Here is a 20,079-nt window from a genome sequence, read left to right as displayed (position 1 = left end):
CCACACTTCAAAAACAATAATTCTTTGGCGCTCAGCCTTCTTCACAGTCCAACTCTCATATCCATACGTGACTACTGGAAAAACCATAGCCTTGGCTAGACGGACTTTAATCAGCAAAGTAATGTCTCTACTTTTGAATATGGGCCCATAACCAGGGTCAAATCTCAGCATGCTCTAGGACAGTCTTTGGGAAACTACACTCCATGGGCAAAATTTGCTCAGCCACCTGTTTTTGTAACAGCCCACAACCTAAAACTTTATAGACTAGTTTTAGGTTCAGAGCAAAACTGAATAGAAAGTAGATTTCCCAAATATTCCTGTATCACCAACCAGAAGGCTCTCCTCGCATCAAAATACTCACCACCAAGGTACATTTGTTATAATCAATGATCCTATACTGACACATCATCACCCAAACCTCATTTTTCAATGGTTTAAAGAAATGACACCAGGAAAGAATATTCTGAGAAATTCACATTTCAGTGACCAAGTAATAAATGGGCACAGACACACTCATTTGTTTACATACTGTCTAAGGCTACTTTGGTGCTACAGCAGCAGAGCTGAGTTATCTGCTGACAGAGACCATATGGCCTGCAAAGCCTTATATACTTATATCTGGTCCTTTATAGATAAATGCCAAGCCAGGTCTAGGATAACAGATGTACCTTATGAATCCTGAAGGAAACAGCCTGCACAGCAAAAAAAAAAAAGACTCTGGTAATAATATATTGGCAGAAACTTGGGGACTAGGTGTAGAAATAGTTTCTAAGGACATTTGACCAAGGAGGGTAGAATATAATTCTATATTTGGTCTTTAATGTGTTAACTTATGCAGCTAAAAGTGGCTCTAAAAGCTTGCTCAGTTAGGGAAGAAAAAACTCCAGTCTGGTTTATACATGAATCTGCACAGACACAGCACTCGAGCCCCACTTCAAGGTAACCCTGAAGGACAACGGTGAGAGAAAATCCTCCGAGTGGATGGACCTTCGAGCGGAGCATCCGGCTGCCACTCTCCATGGAGTGAGACATGGTTTACCCTGATTATACTATTGTACCCCACATCACTAATCATTTAAAGGGTATCCACTGTAAAGAGAAAAAAAGTCAAAGTGTTAGTTGCTCAGTTGTGTCAGACTCTTTGCGACCCCATGGACTGTAGCCCACCAGGCTTATCTGTCCACGAAATTCTCCAGGCAAGAAAACTGGAGTGGGTAGCCAAACCCTTCTCCAGGGGAACTTCCCGATGCAGGGATGGAACCGGCACTCTGCACTGCAGGTGGCTTCGTTACCATCTGAGTCACCACGAAAGCTCACTTATTGTAAAGGAAGACCTTAATAACCAGGCTGACAAAATGACTCTGTGGACATCAGCCAGCCTCTTGGCTCAGGCACCAGAGTGCTTCCTCAATGGATCCACAAAAAAGTGACCACTGTTGAAGGGAGAGAAGCTATGTATGGGATCAACAACATGGGCTTCCCCTAAATCAAGTTGACCTGGCTAAAGTTATTGGCAAGTGTGTCCAACTTGTCAACAGCACAGACTCACACTCAGCCTCCCATAGGGTACCATTCCCAGGGAGACTAAGCTGATTACACCACACTTGAACATCATGGGGAGACTGTGGGAGCAATTAAGGAGATGCAGAAATTTGTTCTCAGTGGGCTAGAGATGTATTCTGGATATAGATTTGCCTTCTCTTCCTACCTTGCTTCTGCCACTGCTCATGAAATGCCTGATCCAGCATCGTAACATTTCATACAGCACTGCTTCCAATCAACAAGGCATTTCACAGCAAAGTGGGGGGGGGGGGGACAACTCAAGCCCAGAGAATTAACTGGCATAATCCCAGCACATCACCCAAGATGGCTGGCCCAATTAAAAGATGGAATAATCACTTACTCAATTGTAGTTACAACTGGGAAACAACACCCTAAAAGAATGGGGGTAATGCTTTGAATCAGAGAACCTTATAGAGTGCCGTCTCCACAACAGCCATAATATGTGGATTTGAGAATCAAGGGGAAAACACTATTGTGTCCAACAACTGACTCATCGAATTTTCACTTCAAGTCCTGACAGATTAGAGTTCTGCTAATTTGAAGGTTTTAGTCCCCAAGGAGGAAATATACCTACCATCATATACAACAGTTTAATTGAACTAGAAAATGAGACTCCTACGTGGCCATTTGGGACTCCTTACTCCAGTGAAACAATGGGCAGGAAAAAGGGCTACTGTACTTCCTGGGAGAATTGAGCCTCATTATCAGAGGTAAATTGGATTGCTGCAACACAATAAAAACAAAGAGGATCGGGTATGGAACCCAGTGGAGTCTGTGAGGTACCTCTTAATACTTCCATGTCAATAATAAAGGTCCACAGAAAACTAGGACAATTTATCCAAAAAAGCCCATACTACTGATGAAATGACAACTTGAAATTCTAGATCATTTCACCAAGAAAAGAATTTCTACCAGCTGAGGTTCTGGCTGAGGGCAAGGGAACCACAAAATGGGTAGCTGAACAAAGAACTCAGAGATACCAATTCTGGTCTTGTGACTAATGACAAAAATAAGAACTGTGATGGCTCTGTATATTTTCTCTTTGTTATATTCTGTTTGTGTATTCCAATAATTTTCTTTTCTTCTTCTTTCCATTATTATAATTTGTCAAAGGTTGACTTCACAATCAGCCTCTTGAAAAAAGAATATTAAACACTGCCACTGTGATTTGAGGATTGCATGCATAGCATGACTATAGGTTCTGACCGTCTCACTTTGGGGAAGGATGAAAGCCACCTCCATCATATGAGAGATAGTTATATCTTGTTGAACGCAAATGTAAGAGTTGTTCTGTTGGTATATGAAAGCTCAAATATATGTAGACAAGTACAGATGGGTACTAAGAAGTCAAACAGGTAGATTGTGCCAGGTGTCAATGTATTCCCTCAGTTCACTCAGTCTCCATTCACTGCCTTGCTTGATAATGGAGCTGGACCCTGTAAATGTGTCTCCTTTGCTCATTGGCATGATATAAAAGTTAGCAGAGGGTGACGAGGAAGGGGCTTCTCCTGCTTCCAGTGTGCTTTTCCATCTCCTTGCTCCTGTGATGCTCTGCTGGTGTGCAGAACATCCAGTGGCACTCATCCGAACATCTTTTAACGGGCACTCTCGTGAGCATCTTCTCAGGCAAGTTCTGCCAGTGCCCCAAGCTGACTTCCCGCTGATTCAGCAGCACGTCCACATACAGCTTCCTGTTTGCCAACCTTGGTCTATATTTCCTCAGCAAACACCCAGTGAAGACGTCCAAGAAAAGAAACTGGCTTTGGAGCAGGAGGGCATTCTTCCAAATTTTTCTTTACTATATACCCTGCTTCAGTCTAGGGTAGTTGACTGCTCCCCTATACCTGCCATTTCCGTATCCTTTAGAATAGCAGCTGCCAACTTTCTGGCACCAGGTTTTGTGGAAGACAATGTTTCCACAGACTGAGGGTGGGGTGGAGGATTTAGAATGATTCAAGCAAATTATATTCATTGTGTACTTTATTTCTATTATTATTACATTGTGATATGTATTAAAATAATTATATAACTCACCATAACTTGTCACTCACTGATAGGATTTTGATGTGAGTGTGCAAGCAACTGATTTACCATGGGCTCTGTGCAAATGTCTCTGCTAATGACAATCCGTATTTGCAGGGGCACTCCAGTGTGAGCATCACTGCCTCAGCTCCAGCTCAGCTCATCAGGCATTAGAGTCTCAGAAGAAGACATGTGCAGTTCACAGCAGGGTTTGTGCTCCTGTGAGAATCTGATGCTGCTGCTCACCTGACCAGAGGTGGAGCTGAGGCAGGAATGCAGGTGACGGGGTGTGGCTGGAATACAGAGGGAGCCCTGCTATCTCCTCTGCCACACCCTTCTGCTGCAGCCCGGTTCCTAACGGGTATGAGTCCCTGGCCTGGGGTAGGCAGGGCATCTGCTTTCAAGATCTCTTTATTTATTTTTTAAAATTTAAATTTATTTATTTTAATTGGAGGCTAATTACTTTACAATATTGTATTGGTTTTGCCATACATCAACATGAATCTGCCATGAGTGTACACGTGTTCCCCATCCTGAACCCCCCTCCCACCTCCCTCCCCATACCATCCCTCTGGGTCATCCCAGTGCACCAGCCCCAAGCATCCTGTATCCTGCATCAAACCTGGACTGGCGATTCATTTCATATATGATATTATACATGTTTCAATGCTGTTCTCCCAAATCATCCCACCCTCTCCCTCTCCCACAGAGTCCAAAAGACTGTTCTCTTCAAAGTGAAGTCGCTCAGTCGTGTCCGACTCTTTGCGATCCCATGGACTGTAGTCTACCAGACTTCTCTGTCTATGGGATTTTCCAGGCAAGAGTACCGGAGTGGGTTGCCATTTCCTTCTCCAGGGGATCCTCGTGACCCAGGGATCGAATCCAGGTCTCCTGCATTGCAGGCACACGCGCTACCCTCTGAGACCCCTCAGTAATTAATTCTCCACTCCCACTACTGTGCGGTTTCTGACTCTTGACTAGGCCTTGATTGGTACAGATACTGAGAATTAAACCACTGAGATGGCTAAGAGTGAAAAGTTCTCATCACAAGGGGAAAAAAAATTCTGTAACTAAGGGTGGTGACAGACACTAACCAGAGTCTTTTGTGGTCATCATTTCACAACCTACACAAATTCCAACTCATTATGTTGTACACCTGAAACTAACAGTGTTTTACGTCAATTATACCTCAAGTTTAAAAAATCCATAAGATGGTTTAAATCCACATTACAAAGAAAAATGGGGAGAAGAATAAGCAATGTTTATCTCAAAGAACACGAATCACAAGGCACCTGCTCATCTCTAAAAGGGCTGCCACGTGCAGGAGAGCACACTGCACCTCTGCTGCTTGGCACCAACCCCGATGACAGCTGCAACAGCAGACTGGCTCTTTACTCCACACAGAAAAACCAACAATCAGAAATACTATCTTTTATTAATCAGAAAGTGTAACTCTTCAATGACGATCACTAAGAAGACTAATGTTAATACTTAAATTTATAATCTACACAGCTTTGCATCTTCTCAGCTCATTTCAAACTGCTGTAATCTCCACTGGAGGATCAACTGTCCCAGATTTTGGCAGTGACAAAGTCCTAAGTTAATTTCCTCACAAGAAACAAAACAAAGGCTCTTCCTTTAGCGTGCCTGGAGTCTTTTCAAAGTTTCACCTTCAATTTTGTCCTCCGGAAACACAGAATCTCCAAAGACAAAGGACACTGAATGTGCTCTAGTTACATCCAATAAAAAATACACACATATAGATAGGAAAGGGGGCTGATGACCTAACAGAGAATGATTTATTGGCAGCACTATTTACTAGGTTGGACTTGTAAGAACTGTCTATGTGGATGTTAATCATTATTACATTTATTAAACCTCTAATTAATCATTTTACATTTATTAACCCCTCAAACAGGTTCAGTTCAGAAGCTCAGTCATGTCCGACTCTTTGCGACCCCATGAATTGCAGCACGCCAGGCCTCCCTGTCCATCACCTACGCCCAGAGTTCACAGGTTACCAAGCACTGAAAGTATTTTCTGTCCCCTAATGCAAACAATTCTTTTATTACTAGTTCTCCTGTTATACAGGAAGAACTTTGGGCTTGAAAAGGGCAAACAACCTGCCTAAGAGAGCAAGGTTAGCAGGTGATAGATCTAGGCCTGCTCTTTACACAGCTTTCTCAAATGTAAACAGACCACTAGAGGGACTTATTTCCTGAAAGACATGTACCAATAACCTGTCAAAAATCACTGCAATTACATCTGACCCTGCTCTTACCATTCCCTATGTGAGTCCTGAAACAAACAGAAAGAACCACCTACTCAGAGAAAAATGCTGGTGAAAAAAAAAAAAAGGAAACATAATCAAACCCTTATGAAACTTCACAATATACAAAAATTTAAGCCAGGTAATCTGTTTAAACACAAAATAGCAAGGTGGTCCACTCCTCTTCAACATTAAACAGCTATTATGGTCTAGCAGTTTGTAATTTTCTCAATAGCACAGGAAGTTCATAGCACAAGTCTTTATTTCCTGCCACATCTCTCAAATGCTACAGAAATGTAACAACGGATCTATGGGCCAAAGTCTTGATATGCTTGAGAATGATGCAGAAATCCCCTCCTCCACTGCCAGAGGGGTTCCGCGGCACTCCTCCCCCAGAGCTCGCCTCTCTGCTCCATTGTGAGCCCATTAGAGCCTCCTCCCAGCCTCTACCCTTTCATCTTAGCAGATAAAACGCTGTCAATTTAAAACAGACTCCTTCTGTAGAACCACATTTCTTTCCTTCATCTTTAAAAATAAAAACAAATCCACATTCAACAAGACTGCCCATTCAATAGCTACTGTGCACCTACTCTATGCCAGACACTGGTCTAGGTGCGGGGCCACAGCAGCGACCAAAGCAAAAGCCCTGTCCCTCTTGTAACATTTATCTTCTAATGAGGAAAGTTAGGCAATACTAATTAAATTGTACAAATGATAAAGCAATGGGTGCCATGGATAAAACTAAAGCAAAGTAGGAGAGAAAAATGGAAGGGGTACATTGTCGGGTAAGATAGAGAAGACCTCTCTGAGAAGGTGGAGGGTGAACTTAAGTGTATCTGAGGGAAAAGCATCCCAGATAGAAAAATCAACGAATGCTCAGACCCCAGGGCAGGGGCCCACCTGGCTTGTCCAGGAACTCTGGTAAGAACAGCAGGGAAGCAAAGCTACAGGGAAAAATAAGGAAATGTGGTCACAAGGCCTTATGGCATCTGAGTAAGGACTTCAGCTCTTACTCTGAGGTAGGAAACTCCTGGAGGATTCTGAGCAAAGAATAACATGATCTATGTACAGGGCCACGCTGGGTGTTTTTGAGAATATACTATAGGGAGCAAATGAATGCAAGGAGGGAGACTCATCTGGGAGGTTGTTACAGCAGTCAAAGTGAGAGGTGGTAGCTCAAACCAGGGAGAGAAAAGGAGGGGAGGTGAGAAGCGGTCGGTCAGGTTGCAGATCTATTTTTCTGACAAAATAGACATGGGATGCCAAGACAAAGAGAGGATAGGGGAAGTCAAACATTCAGCCTGAGCAACTACAAGAATATTCTATTTCTGTTAATGAGCTGGAGAAGGTTTTGTCTTCTGTTTGTTTTGGGGAGTGGGACAGAAGTTCAGTTTAGGACCCCTCAAATCTGACATGTCAACTCTACATCTAAATGGAGATTTCAAGCTCTAATTTCAAATTTTCGTAGTTTTCATCCAACCTCCTCATGGAATTTAACGAGTATTACATCTGTTCTCACAAGATGTTCCTTAAAACTCTGGTTAGCATTTAAATAATGTTTATAAATTTGGGCATTTCTCTGCACAACCGGAAAAATTAGTACAAACTCACAAGATGGCTAATACATAAAACATTTCAATTCTGATGAGGTCTGTAAGTACATGATGGTTACTTTGAAAAAAAATTTTCTTAAGTGAGCTAGTATTGTTTATTTATTTATTTTTGCCATTCTTAAATGTACAGCTCACTGGCATTAAGTATATTCAAACTAATACACAACCATCACTGCCACCCATCTCCAGAACTCTGTACACACTGAAAAACAACTCCCCATTCCCTGCCTCCTCTCAATTCCTGTCAACCATCATTTTACTTTCTGTCTCTATGAACTTGACTACTTATATACAATACCTCATGTAAGCAGAATCATACAAGTGGCATCAGTGTTTACTCTTTTGTGACTGGCTTTTTTCACTTAGCATAATGTCGTCAAGGCTCATCCAGGTTGGAGCACATGTCGGAATTTCCTTCCTTTTTAAGGCTGAAGAATACTCTATTGTATATCCTCTTGTGGTTCAGCTGGTAAAGAATCCACCTGCCATGTGGGAGACCTGGGTTGGGTCTCTGGGTTGAGAAGATCCCCTGGAGAAGGGAAAGGCTACCCACTCCAGTTTCCTGGCCTAGAGAATTCCAAGGACTATATAGTCCATGGGGTTGCAAAGAACCGGACACGACTGAGCGAGTTTCACTTTCACCACTCTATTACACATTATGTATATATCACTTGGGTTGTATCTACCTTTTGGCTATTAAGAATAATGCTGCTATAAACATGGGTGTGCAAAGTTCATGCTTTTATCTGGGTATATATCCAGATGCGGGCTTGTTGGTTCATACAGTAATTCTATTTTTAATATTTTGAGGGCCTACCATACTATTATAATGGTTCCACCATTTTGCATTCTTACCAGCAATGCACAAGGGTTCCAATTTTTCCACATCCTCATTAATACTTGTTATTTTCTGTTTGTTTTAAAACAACAGCCTAGATCCTAACAAGTGTAAAGCAGTATGTCACTGTACTTTCGATTTGCATTTTCCTAATGATTGGTGATAATAAGCATCTTTTCATGCGCTTCCTGGCATATAAGCCAATATATGGAGAAGTGTCTACTCAAGTCCCTTGCTCTTTTTTATTAAGTTTTGTTTTCACGTGGTTGAACTGTAGGAGTGTTTTACATATTCTGGATAATTAACTCCTTGTCAGATGTATGTTTTTGCACATATTCCCACTCCATGAATTGCCTTTTTATTCTACTGATAGAGTCTTTTGATGCACAGAACGTGTTTTTTTGGTGGAGTCGAATTTATCTGTTTGTACTTTTGTTGCTTTTACTTTTTACTTCTGTACTTCTGGTGTCACATCCAACAAGTCGTTGCCAGATCTAATGTCATGAAGCTTCTGCCCTACGTCTTCTTCCTAGAGTCTTATAGTTTTAGCCCTTATATTTAGGTTTTTGCACCATTTTGAGGTAATTTTTATATATGATATAACGTAGGGATCCAACTTCACTCTTTTGCATGTGACTTCCAGTTTTCCTAACACCAAGACTATCTTTTCCCCACTGGATGGTCTTGGCACCTTTCTCTAAAATCATTTGACCATATATACAAGGGTTTATCTCTGGGCCCTCTATTCTATTCTTTAGTCTACATGTCTGTTTTTATGCCAAGAGCACCACTGCTTTAATTCCTGCAGCATTATAGTAGATTTGGAAGACTGAGAGCTCTAACTTTATTCTTTTTCAAGACTGTGTAGGCTATTCTGGATCCTTTGAGATTCCATGAGCGTTTTAGGATAGATTTTTCAACTTCTACAAAAAAAAGTAGTTGGTATTTTCAGGGAAAAAAATTCTTTGAAAAAACTTTTTTCTTTTCTATTATGATTTTTTTTATAAGATACTGAATGTAGTTCCCTGTGCTATATAGCAGGACCTTGCTACTTATCCATTCTGTGTATAATTGTTTGCATCTGCTAATCCCAAACTCCTAATTCAGCCCTCCCCCCACCTCCTTGGCAACCACACGTCTGTTCTCTCTGTCTGTGAGACTTCTCGCTTCCCTGCAAGTTCATTTGTGTCATATTTTCAGACCTCACAGGTATGTGGTATCATATGGCACATGTCTTTCTCTTCCTGACTTACTTCACGTAGTATGATAATCTCTAGTTGCACGCACACTGCTGCAAATGGCATTGTTCCATTCTTTTTATGGCTGAGTAGAATTTCATCATATGTACGTGCCACGGCTTCTGTATCCATTCATCTGTTGCTCGGCATTTAGGTTGCTTCCATGTCTTGGCTACTGTAAATAGTGCTGCTATGAACAAAGGGGTGCATATACCTTTTAAATTATTTTTTTTCCAGATACATGCCCAGAAGTTGGATTGATGGATCCTATGGCAACTCTATTTTTAGTTTTCTGAGGAACCTCCATATTGTTTTCCACCACAGCTGTACCAACTTCCATTCCTACCAACAGTGTAGGAAGGTTCCCCTTTCCCCACACCCTCTCCAGCATTTGTTGTTTGTTGACTTGTCAGTGATGGCCATTCTGACTATGTGAGGTGGTACCTCACTGTAGTATAGTTTTGATCTGTGATAATTAGCGATGATGAGCATCTTGAACTAGCACTTTGAATCTTCCCACCAGTGACTGATATTTCACTACTGTTGCTGTAAGCTCATAGTTGGAGTAATCACGTGTATACATCCTCTTATCCACACCCCATATTCTTTCACAACAAATTAATTTTTGAACAGTGTAATGTAAAAAGTATATAAAATTATTATTATTTGAATTTCTCCTCAAAGCATTAGGACGGGAGCTCTACAATATACCAAGCAAACACAAAATTGAGAAATAGACAAATCAACAATGATTGTTCGGAGACTTCAATATACCACTTTTAATAATGAATAGAATAACTAGGAAGAATATCGGTAAGAAACAGAAGACCTGAACAATATTATAAATCAACCAAACCTACCAGACATTTATAGAACACTCCACTCAACAAGAGAACAACATACATTCTTCTCAAGTACACATGGAACATTCTCTAGGACAGACCATATGTTATGCAATAAAACAAGTCTGAATATATTTAAAAGGACCGAAATAACTCAAAGTATGTACTCCAATCACAACAGAATGAAATTAGGAAATGGCAACAATAAGTTAACTTGTGAAATTCAAAAATATGTGGAAATTAATAACACACTTCTAAATTACCAATAGGTCAAAGAAATCACAAAGGATATTAGAAAATACTTTTGAGATAAATGAAAATGAAAACACAATACTTATGGAAACCAGAACTTATGAGATGCAGCTAAAGTACTGCTCAGAGGGAAATTTATAGCTGCAAATACCTTTATTAAGAGGGAAGGAAAAAAAATCATGTCAGTAACATAACCTTCTATCTTTACTTAAAGAACTAGGAAGAGAAGAGCAAACTAAACCTAAAGCAAGCAGAGGAAAGAAATAATACAGATGAGTGTGGAAATAAATGAAATAGAAAAGAGAAAAATAGAGAAAACCAAGGTGACTCATTGAAAAGCTCAATTTAATTGACAAATCTTCACCTAATCAAGAGAGAGATGACTCAAATTACTCAATTCAAGAATAAAACAGAAGACATTATACCAATTTTATAGACATAAAAAGGTTATAGAGGAACACCAAGAACTACAGCATGTCAACAACTTAAATAACCTAGTTGAAATGGACAAACTCCTAGAAAGAGAGAAACTGCTAAAACTGATTCATAAAACATTAGGAAATTCCAAAAATAATGGTTAGTTACACAGTTTCTAACAATTAGGCTTTGAAATCAGTTTCATGGTAGATGAGAGTTCAGTTTTCCCTGTATAGAACTCAAGGATATCATCCTCTATGGTGAAGTATAGGCAGAAAGATCTTTTGTTGAGTTAACTTCCTGGTCAGTTGGACACCACTTGTGCCCTGCACCTCTCACCCTTTAAATTCTACCCAATAGGAAAAAGACCTCTTTGTCCACAGCAGTGACAAAGTTAGTAATACTTGATTTTATTGGTTTTTCTTTTTTCCTTTTCACTTTTTACAGTCTCCCACTCTTGTTTCCCAAATCACTTCTCAAAATAAATTACCTACATGCAAAAAGACCTTTGCCTCAAGTCTAGATTTTCTCCCAGAAAATAGTGTCTAAGAAAGGCTTTAAACAGGACTTCAAACGTCCATTCTTTCCAACTGACTTCTGAAGATTAGAAGATCTACTGAGACAGGACACTGTGGTAGAAAGAGCATAGGACTTCTTACCAGACTAGGTTCAATTTTGAGCTCTCTTATTTAACCTACTTCAACTTCTTCAAATGAAAAATAAATACTGCTATACAGTAAAAAGCACTCTACAAACTTTAATGTGCTTTACAATAATAAGTTACCCTTACTATTAACAAGGTGAATCAGACAGAAAACTATGTTCACGTCTAGATTCAGGTACAAAATACAAGATCAACTTACAGTAGCTGTGTGTGAACGTTAGTTCTGTGAGGAAAAATTTCCGGTCTCTGATAGTGCGGCTCTATCTAGAATGCATTAATTTTTCTTAGAAAGGAGAATGTATTCTTTTATTACTTACAGAATTACAAATAAAAAAGAAAATATCCTATTATCGACATATGCTTTCTGGCATACGGTAGAGTTTCATGCCACAAAGAGAAGCAAATCATATAAACAAACTTACGTTTAAAAAGTGTATCAGAAGCCTGTACTCACTCAAAGCTCAGGAAGAAGCTATTTGGTTTCATTTAACTCCAACAGAAATAGAAATCGAATGGCTCACTGTATAATTAAACGCTGGGTTGGATGAAGGTTCTCAAGCTCATTACCTGAGCTGCTTTCAAGGGAGTCCTAAATACCCGAGAAGTAAATGTAACATGTTGTGTTAATGGGTACGTGTGGATTTTTCTAAGAAGTTATTTATTTTTACCAGAAAATAATAAACAACAACTAAAAAAACTTTTAAGAAATACTAGATGGGAAAAACAAAACAACCAAAAGAAATATTAGGAGCCCTGGTGTGTTTCCAACACGAAACTCGTATCTGTAAATGAAAAGAAAAAAACTAAAAACTAAAGCTTTGTTTTCAGGATTTGAGCAGGGGCAGGGTGGAATGGCTGCCTTGCTATGTCTACATCCAGCAACACAGCGTGCAGCTTTATGCTGAGGCTTCATTTACAAGATCTAATGGCAGCTTATGGGTTGGTTTCAATAGCTATTCAAAGACTCTAACATTACCGATTTTTCTGTTTAGATTTTATATTTTTGATAGCTTAGAACTTTTCTAACACAAAATCCTTTGCATTTTATCTAATGATACAGGTGACAGGAATGAAAAACACCCAGGACGTTCTCAGTGTCATGACATTCTAACAGAGCAGTTTTGCTGTTTGTTTCGCTGCTGGGCTGACCTGAGGTAATGGTGGCATCACATTCAGAAGAGTTATCACAATAAAAAGCCACCCCCTCGGATCACAGTGCAAACACTGGTAACACTGCCGTTTGTGGAGCACTCAGTGTACTGCATCCAGCCCCCAACTGTAAATAACTGTAATCTGCCTCCATGGCAGCAGATTTATTCTACAAATAATTTGCGGTTAAATCTTATTAAGCCTTCACTGTAATGGAAACAGCATCAAAATAAAATGGAGGATAATCCAGGTTTATGCATGACTTAGAAATAAAACTAGAAGTCTGTGCCTGCCCCACCTGTCCTATGTGTTTGTCCAGAACCCTCTCCAGCCTTCCAGCTCTACCATATTAACAGGTTAATCAAGAGGAAGAACCCAACTGAGTCCAGGTTTCATCTCACTTTCATCGAAATGAATACACTAATAAAACACAAGGATTGCCCCATCATGAAGAGTTTAATCGTAGGGTACCTATAAGGTCAGTCAGGACTGAAAATTATTCTTTATAGTATTTAAATTACTGTGCTTCAAAACTAAGAATCAATTACTGAGCTCTCAATGAAAGCAAACCCAAGAACAAAAAATTGATCTTTCTTAAAAAACAATAACTGCTTGCCAAGCTAAAAAAGTTTATTTATGCCTTACCAATTACCTTAGATATTCTCTTTTCACTGTCTTAATTCAGTCAACATATTGCATTTGCAAATCTATCTACTGTAAAGAAAACACTAACCAAGAATGGCTAGGAAATTGGGCATTCCATTAAACTTTTCCCCGATACAGACTACTAGATGATCAAACAATATGGTTACAAAACTGAAACACTTCTGAATGTAACACATTTTATTTATCAATTCAGAAGGCATTTTAGGAATAATGTAAATGTGAATTTTCATTAGACTAAACAAAATTTAAGTGTAGCATTTAGAAAGTATCTTAACAGTAATTGATATGCCATGGAATAATTTTTGGAATAACATATTGCTACCTTAGGGAGATACTAGAAGACAGAGGAGCCTAGAGTGCTGCAGTCCATGGGGTCACAAAAGAGTCAAACACAACTTAGCTACTGAACAACAAACCACAAATTGCTTACTCTGCCAACTATCTTACTTATCAGATGCTACAAAATATCAAATAATTATTTCAGTTTCTTAACTCTTATAGACTGCAGATAAAAGAGTACATTCTGTCTAAAACGACAATGTAAGTGAAGGTAGATGGCAGAAAGTAAAAAACCAATTATGGAATTATTATGGGTCAAATTAGAAGCTTTGTTAGACCAAAAAAAGGACAAGGGTCTTTATTTACAAATCTCATGTTCTGGTCACATTATACTTCAATACTTAAGAACCCAGCCAAAATCCAGTCCATATAGTGTTAGTGTAAGATGTTTATTAGCGTGATTTATTTAGCACAATGATCACATAAAAATGTTCCAATGTACAAAACCACTGAAATCTATAATCACAAAAAATACAAACTTAGGTGTGTAAATAAAGTTATAAAAATATTATTTAAAAACAAAGCTCTACATTGGGCCAAAGAAGAATAAGAGAAAGAAAGAGAGATTGCATATAAGAGACAACCATTTCAATAGAGCAACCTTTATCAGTCTGGCAACCTCACCAGTGAGATCCTGGGCCATTGGGTATGACCATCATAGCAATACAGCATTTTATTACAGGACTTCATATAAAGCTATACATGAAATATTACATATATTTCCTTCAAAATGAAACATCCAAGTGAAATACAGCTAACAATATATATGAAAGTTTAGCTGGCTATTAGTAGAAATTTTCAACGATTCCATAAATTCAAAATGAAAACATATTTAGAAAACAAAAACAAATTTCAGACAAAAGTAAATATGACAAAATGGAAATTAAAGTGGAATAAGTCAATGTCAATAATGAAGCGTGAGTGTGTTTCTGAACACAGCCTTACCACAGGGCTCGCACCCAGGCTTTTCTACCCACGTGTTACCTAGACAAGCTGCAGAGACTGTGAAAGAAGTGAAAGAAGGATGTCAAGTATGACTTTTTAAAGTTACCACTATCAATTCTGAAAAGTTCCTTTGCCAGAAAAAAAAAAAAAAGGCAAAAGAAAAACATATGAGAAAGAGTTATGTTTTATTAGATGTTCTAATCTCCTGTGCTATTTTTCAGATTTTTCTCCAATGGTAAGAGTTTTCATATTTATCAACTGCTTAGAAGCTAAGGCTAAGCACTTCCTCTAAAATGTGCCTCCTGTGACTGTCTTCTCTCCAGAATCCACAAAAGGAATTCCTGGCAAAGGAACAAACCCTTGTGACCACAGGAGGGAACACTTTCTAAATTCTACAAGTCACTGCAGAGACTTGGTTTAAACTTTCATAACATTCTCTCACATCCCAAATGTACTCTTGTATCAGAGGATCTAAATGTTCATCTTGAAATCTTCCTCAGAACATAGTGGTAAATATTCAATCTGAAACAATCAGTAGCTTAGTGATTATAAAATACACATAGTCAGTAAGAGGACAGAAAATTTTTTAAAGAGTATCTCATATTCTAGATCTTAAACCAGAACTCCTCTACAATATCAAAGCATGGCCCATGCTTTATATTCTACTTTTAAAAATGCAATCAAAGCCTATCATTTGAAAAGTTCTACAGTGTATGTCCCAGATGGTTTCAGATTTTTTTAGCTATTATTTTGGAAAAATGAGGAATGAGAAAAAAGAAATTCCAACTGGGACAATCCTCAGAATGTGTAAAAATAAATGGTAAGGTTTATGGTAAAGGACTTAACACACAAGTCTTCACATGTGACCCACCAGTTCCACCTCAGGCTGCACAAAGACACTGCCAGAGTTCTAAAGCAGGCAAACTCTGAACAGAGCTTGAGTCCAGTCAGATAATCATTTCATTAGAAACCTGGTAACTGGTTGTAGTTCTTCAATGTGTTGCCATTTAACTTCTCAGGTTGCTACAGAAAGCTATTTTCTATCTATATCAACATCCCAATATTCTAACAATACAGGATTCCATTTTCCTTAACTTACCAAGTTTCTTTTTTTTTTTGATAGCTCATGATCAAGCTAAGAAAGAAATTTTGGATATGAAATTCCATACATAATAACAAGGCTGTCAAATTTTTAGGAGAATCTAAGTCTGCACAAATAGATTATAATTTCATAACAGAAACAATTTCAGCCCAACTTGCAAATAACAAAGGATGATTTCATTTGAGGAAGTATTTTTCAAAGTTTAATCAGAACTACTATAAATTAAAAAACTTTAAATTAAAATAGCTATCATTATTCAAATGTTAGTAAGGTGGAAAGAAACACAGGTAGCCTGAAGGATGAGTCTACCCTAAAAGCAAGCTTACAGAGGGAAAAAGGAGAGGGAGAGGGAGGTTCACTGCAGTACTGGTGGAGTCGATCCCTTTTTGAAAGCACACCATCTCATTTGCTGTTACAGCACCCTGATTCAGGTTGAAGATCGGAAAACCAAATGAAAAAGGCCAACTAAAAATGTTTAAAGAAAAGAAAAATGTGTGACTGAATTAAATGATAAAATGAGTTTTAAAAGAGAATGAGAAATAAAAGACACTGGATGACCCTCATAAAAACACTAGGATTAAAAAAAAATCATCTGGTACTTTGAGCTCACAAAGGGAAAGCAGGTTCCATCAAGCCCTGCGGAGCACAAAAGGAAGCAGGTGGTTTGCTCAGCAATCAGCAGAAATGGGCCCCGAAGAACTACCCTCAGGTTCTTCTATATCGTGTCCAGGAAGGAAAGCAAAGCTCTGCAAAATGCTGAAGGTTTTACAAGTGTAACGGTGCTTAGGAAAGATCACTGGTCTGGTGTTGCAGCAGCCCCAGTGTTGAGAGACACGCTAGGCTTCTAGGAGGAGAAAAATAGAAAGGGAGGGAGAAGTAGGAAGGGGAAGGAAAGGACGGAAAAGCACAGGTCATTAGTAAACAGCAAGTTCAACATAGCAAGATGCTCATAAACCCTTATTCACTGTCAGCAGAGCAGGTGTGCTCTTAGAACTACAGATAACACTCTGAAGGAAACAAAAATGGGAAATTTCAAAACGGCACAAAGCTACATGCTCCAGTTAGTGAGGGCCAAATTAGAATGCAGTCACACCATGCTCCGAAAACATGCACTCTTTGCCCGCTTCCTACCCCTTCCCAGCCCCAGTGAAACATGCATATTTTCAGTAAAGCACCTGCTTTAACATAGTCAAGAGGTCAAATTCAGAAGACAGCATCTCCCCAGGTGTGCAAACTATATTCTACACTTTGGGCGGGGAGGTGTCCAAGAGCAGAAAGACCTGCTCCCATAATGGCAACAGACAGTTCATAAACAGTCAGGTTCTTCTTTTGATGCCACAGAACTAGTCTTCAAACAGTAAGGGTCAGGCTGCATGTTTTTCCTGTTTTGTTTTTCTTTTTTTCCCCCTTGCACTATTAAGCTGTGGCAGTGGGAAAAAAACTGCTACATCAAGTTTAACTCTCCTCTGGTCAGACCTGACATCCTGCTAGAGAAGAAACCTACTCTAGTGGTGATAGTCATTTCCTTATCAGATGAAAATGGAATTCATTCTTCCCAATGGCTAACCAAATCAATCCCCCTTTTTTCCCCTGGTACTGCCTCCTTGTTAAAGAAAGTGGAATCTATTCATTTTTTAAAAGTTTATGTTCAAACTTCTTCTTCGTTAGTCATGGGAATATTTCTCTAACTATTTTCTTAAAGCCTTTCTTAAAGCTTATATAGATCTTTGCTTTCTTCAAAGCAGGCACAGAAAAAGTCAATACCACATATGAACTAAGATTATTAAAAAAAAAACACAAAGATTTCAGTTCACAAAACAGAGAGATAAGTAAATTTGCACTTCTTGTTGTTTCCAGCTTTTAAAGTAAAGTGTTCCTAATTAATGAGTTGCTAGTAAGGATTTACTGTCACTGGGTCAAACTAACATTCATAAAAATAGAACCTGAGTGGAGGGAGGGGGGAAAAGAAAGAACCTAGTCATCAATAAACCTAAGGTATAAAGATGTATACAACATTTCTAAAGGTCACAGGATCAGGATAAAGAGTAAATCCTAGAATAACTGATACTGCTAACAGAAGGCTCTGCGTAAGCCTTAGAAACTAAGAAATCCCTCGATAACTCAAGGCAGGACTTCTAAAGGCTGAGGTAAGCACGCAAGAAGAGAAACACAGCCACGGCTAGCGCTGGCCTCCCTACAGTAATGTGAAGCAAACGTTATATGCCCCAGTTAAACAGAAGTCTTTTCATTTGGGTCAACAGCATCAGCCTGATTGTTCAATTAAGCAAATTAAGTGCAACTATTTTAAAAAATTCAGTATGGCTCTCATATTAGCTACCTAAACAATTTATTCACAGAATACATCCCTGTGGACCCTGCTACTGCTTTGAAAATTTTGCTCACTACAAATATACAAGGGGGAACCACAGTAACGCTGCGCTAGCCCTGGTAATGGGCTAGGCATTACAGACAATTTCAAAGTAACAGTTAAGGGGAAAATAGAAAGACAAAACAGACTGAGGGCCCAAGAGAAAGGAAAGAACTCTCGATTTCCAGCTCACAAGTTTCCTAACAGTGAGCCGTGGAAAGCAAACCAAGTGCAGTCAGGGACAAGACCTGCTCAGAGAGTTGCGGCAGCCAAAGGACTCCACACTACATATTCTGGTGATGGTCATTCTGCATCAAAAGTCTATTATTAAGATTGATCCAACTCTCGAGTGGTACAACTGTAAAAAAATATTCACAGAATATCAAATGAAATTCACTCTCTCCATTGTTGGAAATGTTATGGGGCAAGATGCCCTGGATTTAAACACAACCACCAAGAATAAAAGTACCCTGACAAATAATCCATATGCTTCCACTAACAATCCTCCTCAAAGGAGCTGATCAAGGTGTTAGGTGTTTACCATGACTGTCTCACCCACACATTTGAGGACTCCTGGGAACCACTTACCAGTGACATCATTCCGTTCTATTCCGTGGTCACCGTTGGCGAGCACTGTGGCTTGAGAAGATGGAGTACCTACAATGACCACAAAGGATAATTACCCACTCTGACAGAAAAATGAAAAACAGTTGCCACTGCTGTCTAAGTACTAGGATTTTTGTCACTCCTCATAACATTAGCTTACAGCAGATAAAATCTGTCCAAAATTTAAAGATCAAATGAAAGGAAATCCAAATACAGAGAACAGAACTGAGTCATTAATTTCTACGACATTCAAACTCTAATAGGAGCCACAACTACAGGAGAAGCCTTCCTTACAGCAAGTCAAAGTCTTTCCTGCCCTGTACGTTGTCAAAGACTATCGTTATACTCAGTAAACTACCATGAAGAATCAGTGGTTTAGAACCAGTGATTCAAACCAAATTCTCCAAGGACACAGACTTCCCTGGTGACCCAGTGGTTAAGAATCTACATTCTAATGCAGAGGATGCAGGTTTGTTCCCCGGTCAGCAACTAAGAACCGATGCAACCAAAAATAAAACAACTGCCACATAAAAAGTCTAAGGTCCCATCTCTGCTTCTTTACATGATGATTACCTGGAGGTCACCTGCAGTACTTCTGGAAGCAGTGGGCTTTTTAAAAAAAAACAACAGCTATTCTAATAGACCATGTGGGCTTCCTAGGTGGTTCAAGGGTAAAGTATCCACCTGACAAACCAAAGATGCAGGTTCAATCCCTGGGTCAGGAAGATCCCCTGGAGAAGGAAATGGCATCCCCCTCCAGTATACTTGCCTGGGAAATTACATGGACAGAGGAGCCTGGCGAGCTACCGTACATAGGGTAACAAAGAGTTGGACGCGACTTAGTGACTAAACAAAAACAACAATATACTTGTGTCTCATTTCCTAATAACTTAGGATACTGAGCATCCTTTCATATGTTTGCCAGTCTTTCATTTTCTTTGATGAACTGATTTTTTTCTTTGATGTTCAGATTTGGGGGACTATTTTTTTTAATTGGGCTGTGTATTTTCTTATTATTGAGTTTTGAAGATTCTTTATTTTTCTGAATACAAACCCTGATCAGGTGAGTTTTGCAAATATTTTCTCCAATTAAAGTATTTTTCCAAAAATATATACCCAAAAAACATGTCTTCATTTTCTTAACTGTGTCTGTTGAACAGCAAAAGCTTTTCATTTTGATAAAGTC

General features: G+C 39.1%; 1 protein-coding gene across 42 annotated transcripts in view; it reads right to left on the bottom strand.

Moving 5' to 3' along the window:
* The window catches only part of MAP4 (microtubule associated protein 4), a 157,793-nt gene that overhangs the window by 59,713 nt on the left and 78,001 nt on the right, over positions 1-20,079 (bottom strand). For 35 of the 42 annotated variants that reach the window (XM_069561500.1, XM_069561503.1, XM_069561507.1 and 32 more), the window contains exon 3: positions 18,876-18,944. The exons of the other annotated variants lie outside the window; for them this stretch is intronic. In XM_069561500.1, coding sequence (XP_069417601.1) covers positions 18,876-18,944 — 69 coding nt within the window. The remainder of the gene's footprint in view (positions 1-18,875; positions 18,945-20,079) is intronic. 42 annotated transcript variants of the gene reach the window in all.

Source organism: Ovis canadensis, chromosome 19 (assembly GCF_042477335.2).
Source record: "Ovis canadensis isolate MfBH-ARS-UI-01 breed Bighorn chromosome 19, ARS-UI_OviCan_v2, whole genome shotgun sequence".
NCBI classification, from domain to species: domain Eukaryota; kingdom Metazoa; phylum Chordata; class Mammalia; order Artiodactyla; family Bovidae; genus Ovis; species Ovis canadensis.
Note: the sequence above shows the minus strand (reverse complement) of the source record. Positions and strands in the feature narration are given on the sequence as shown.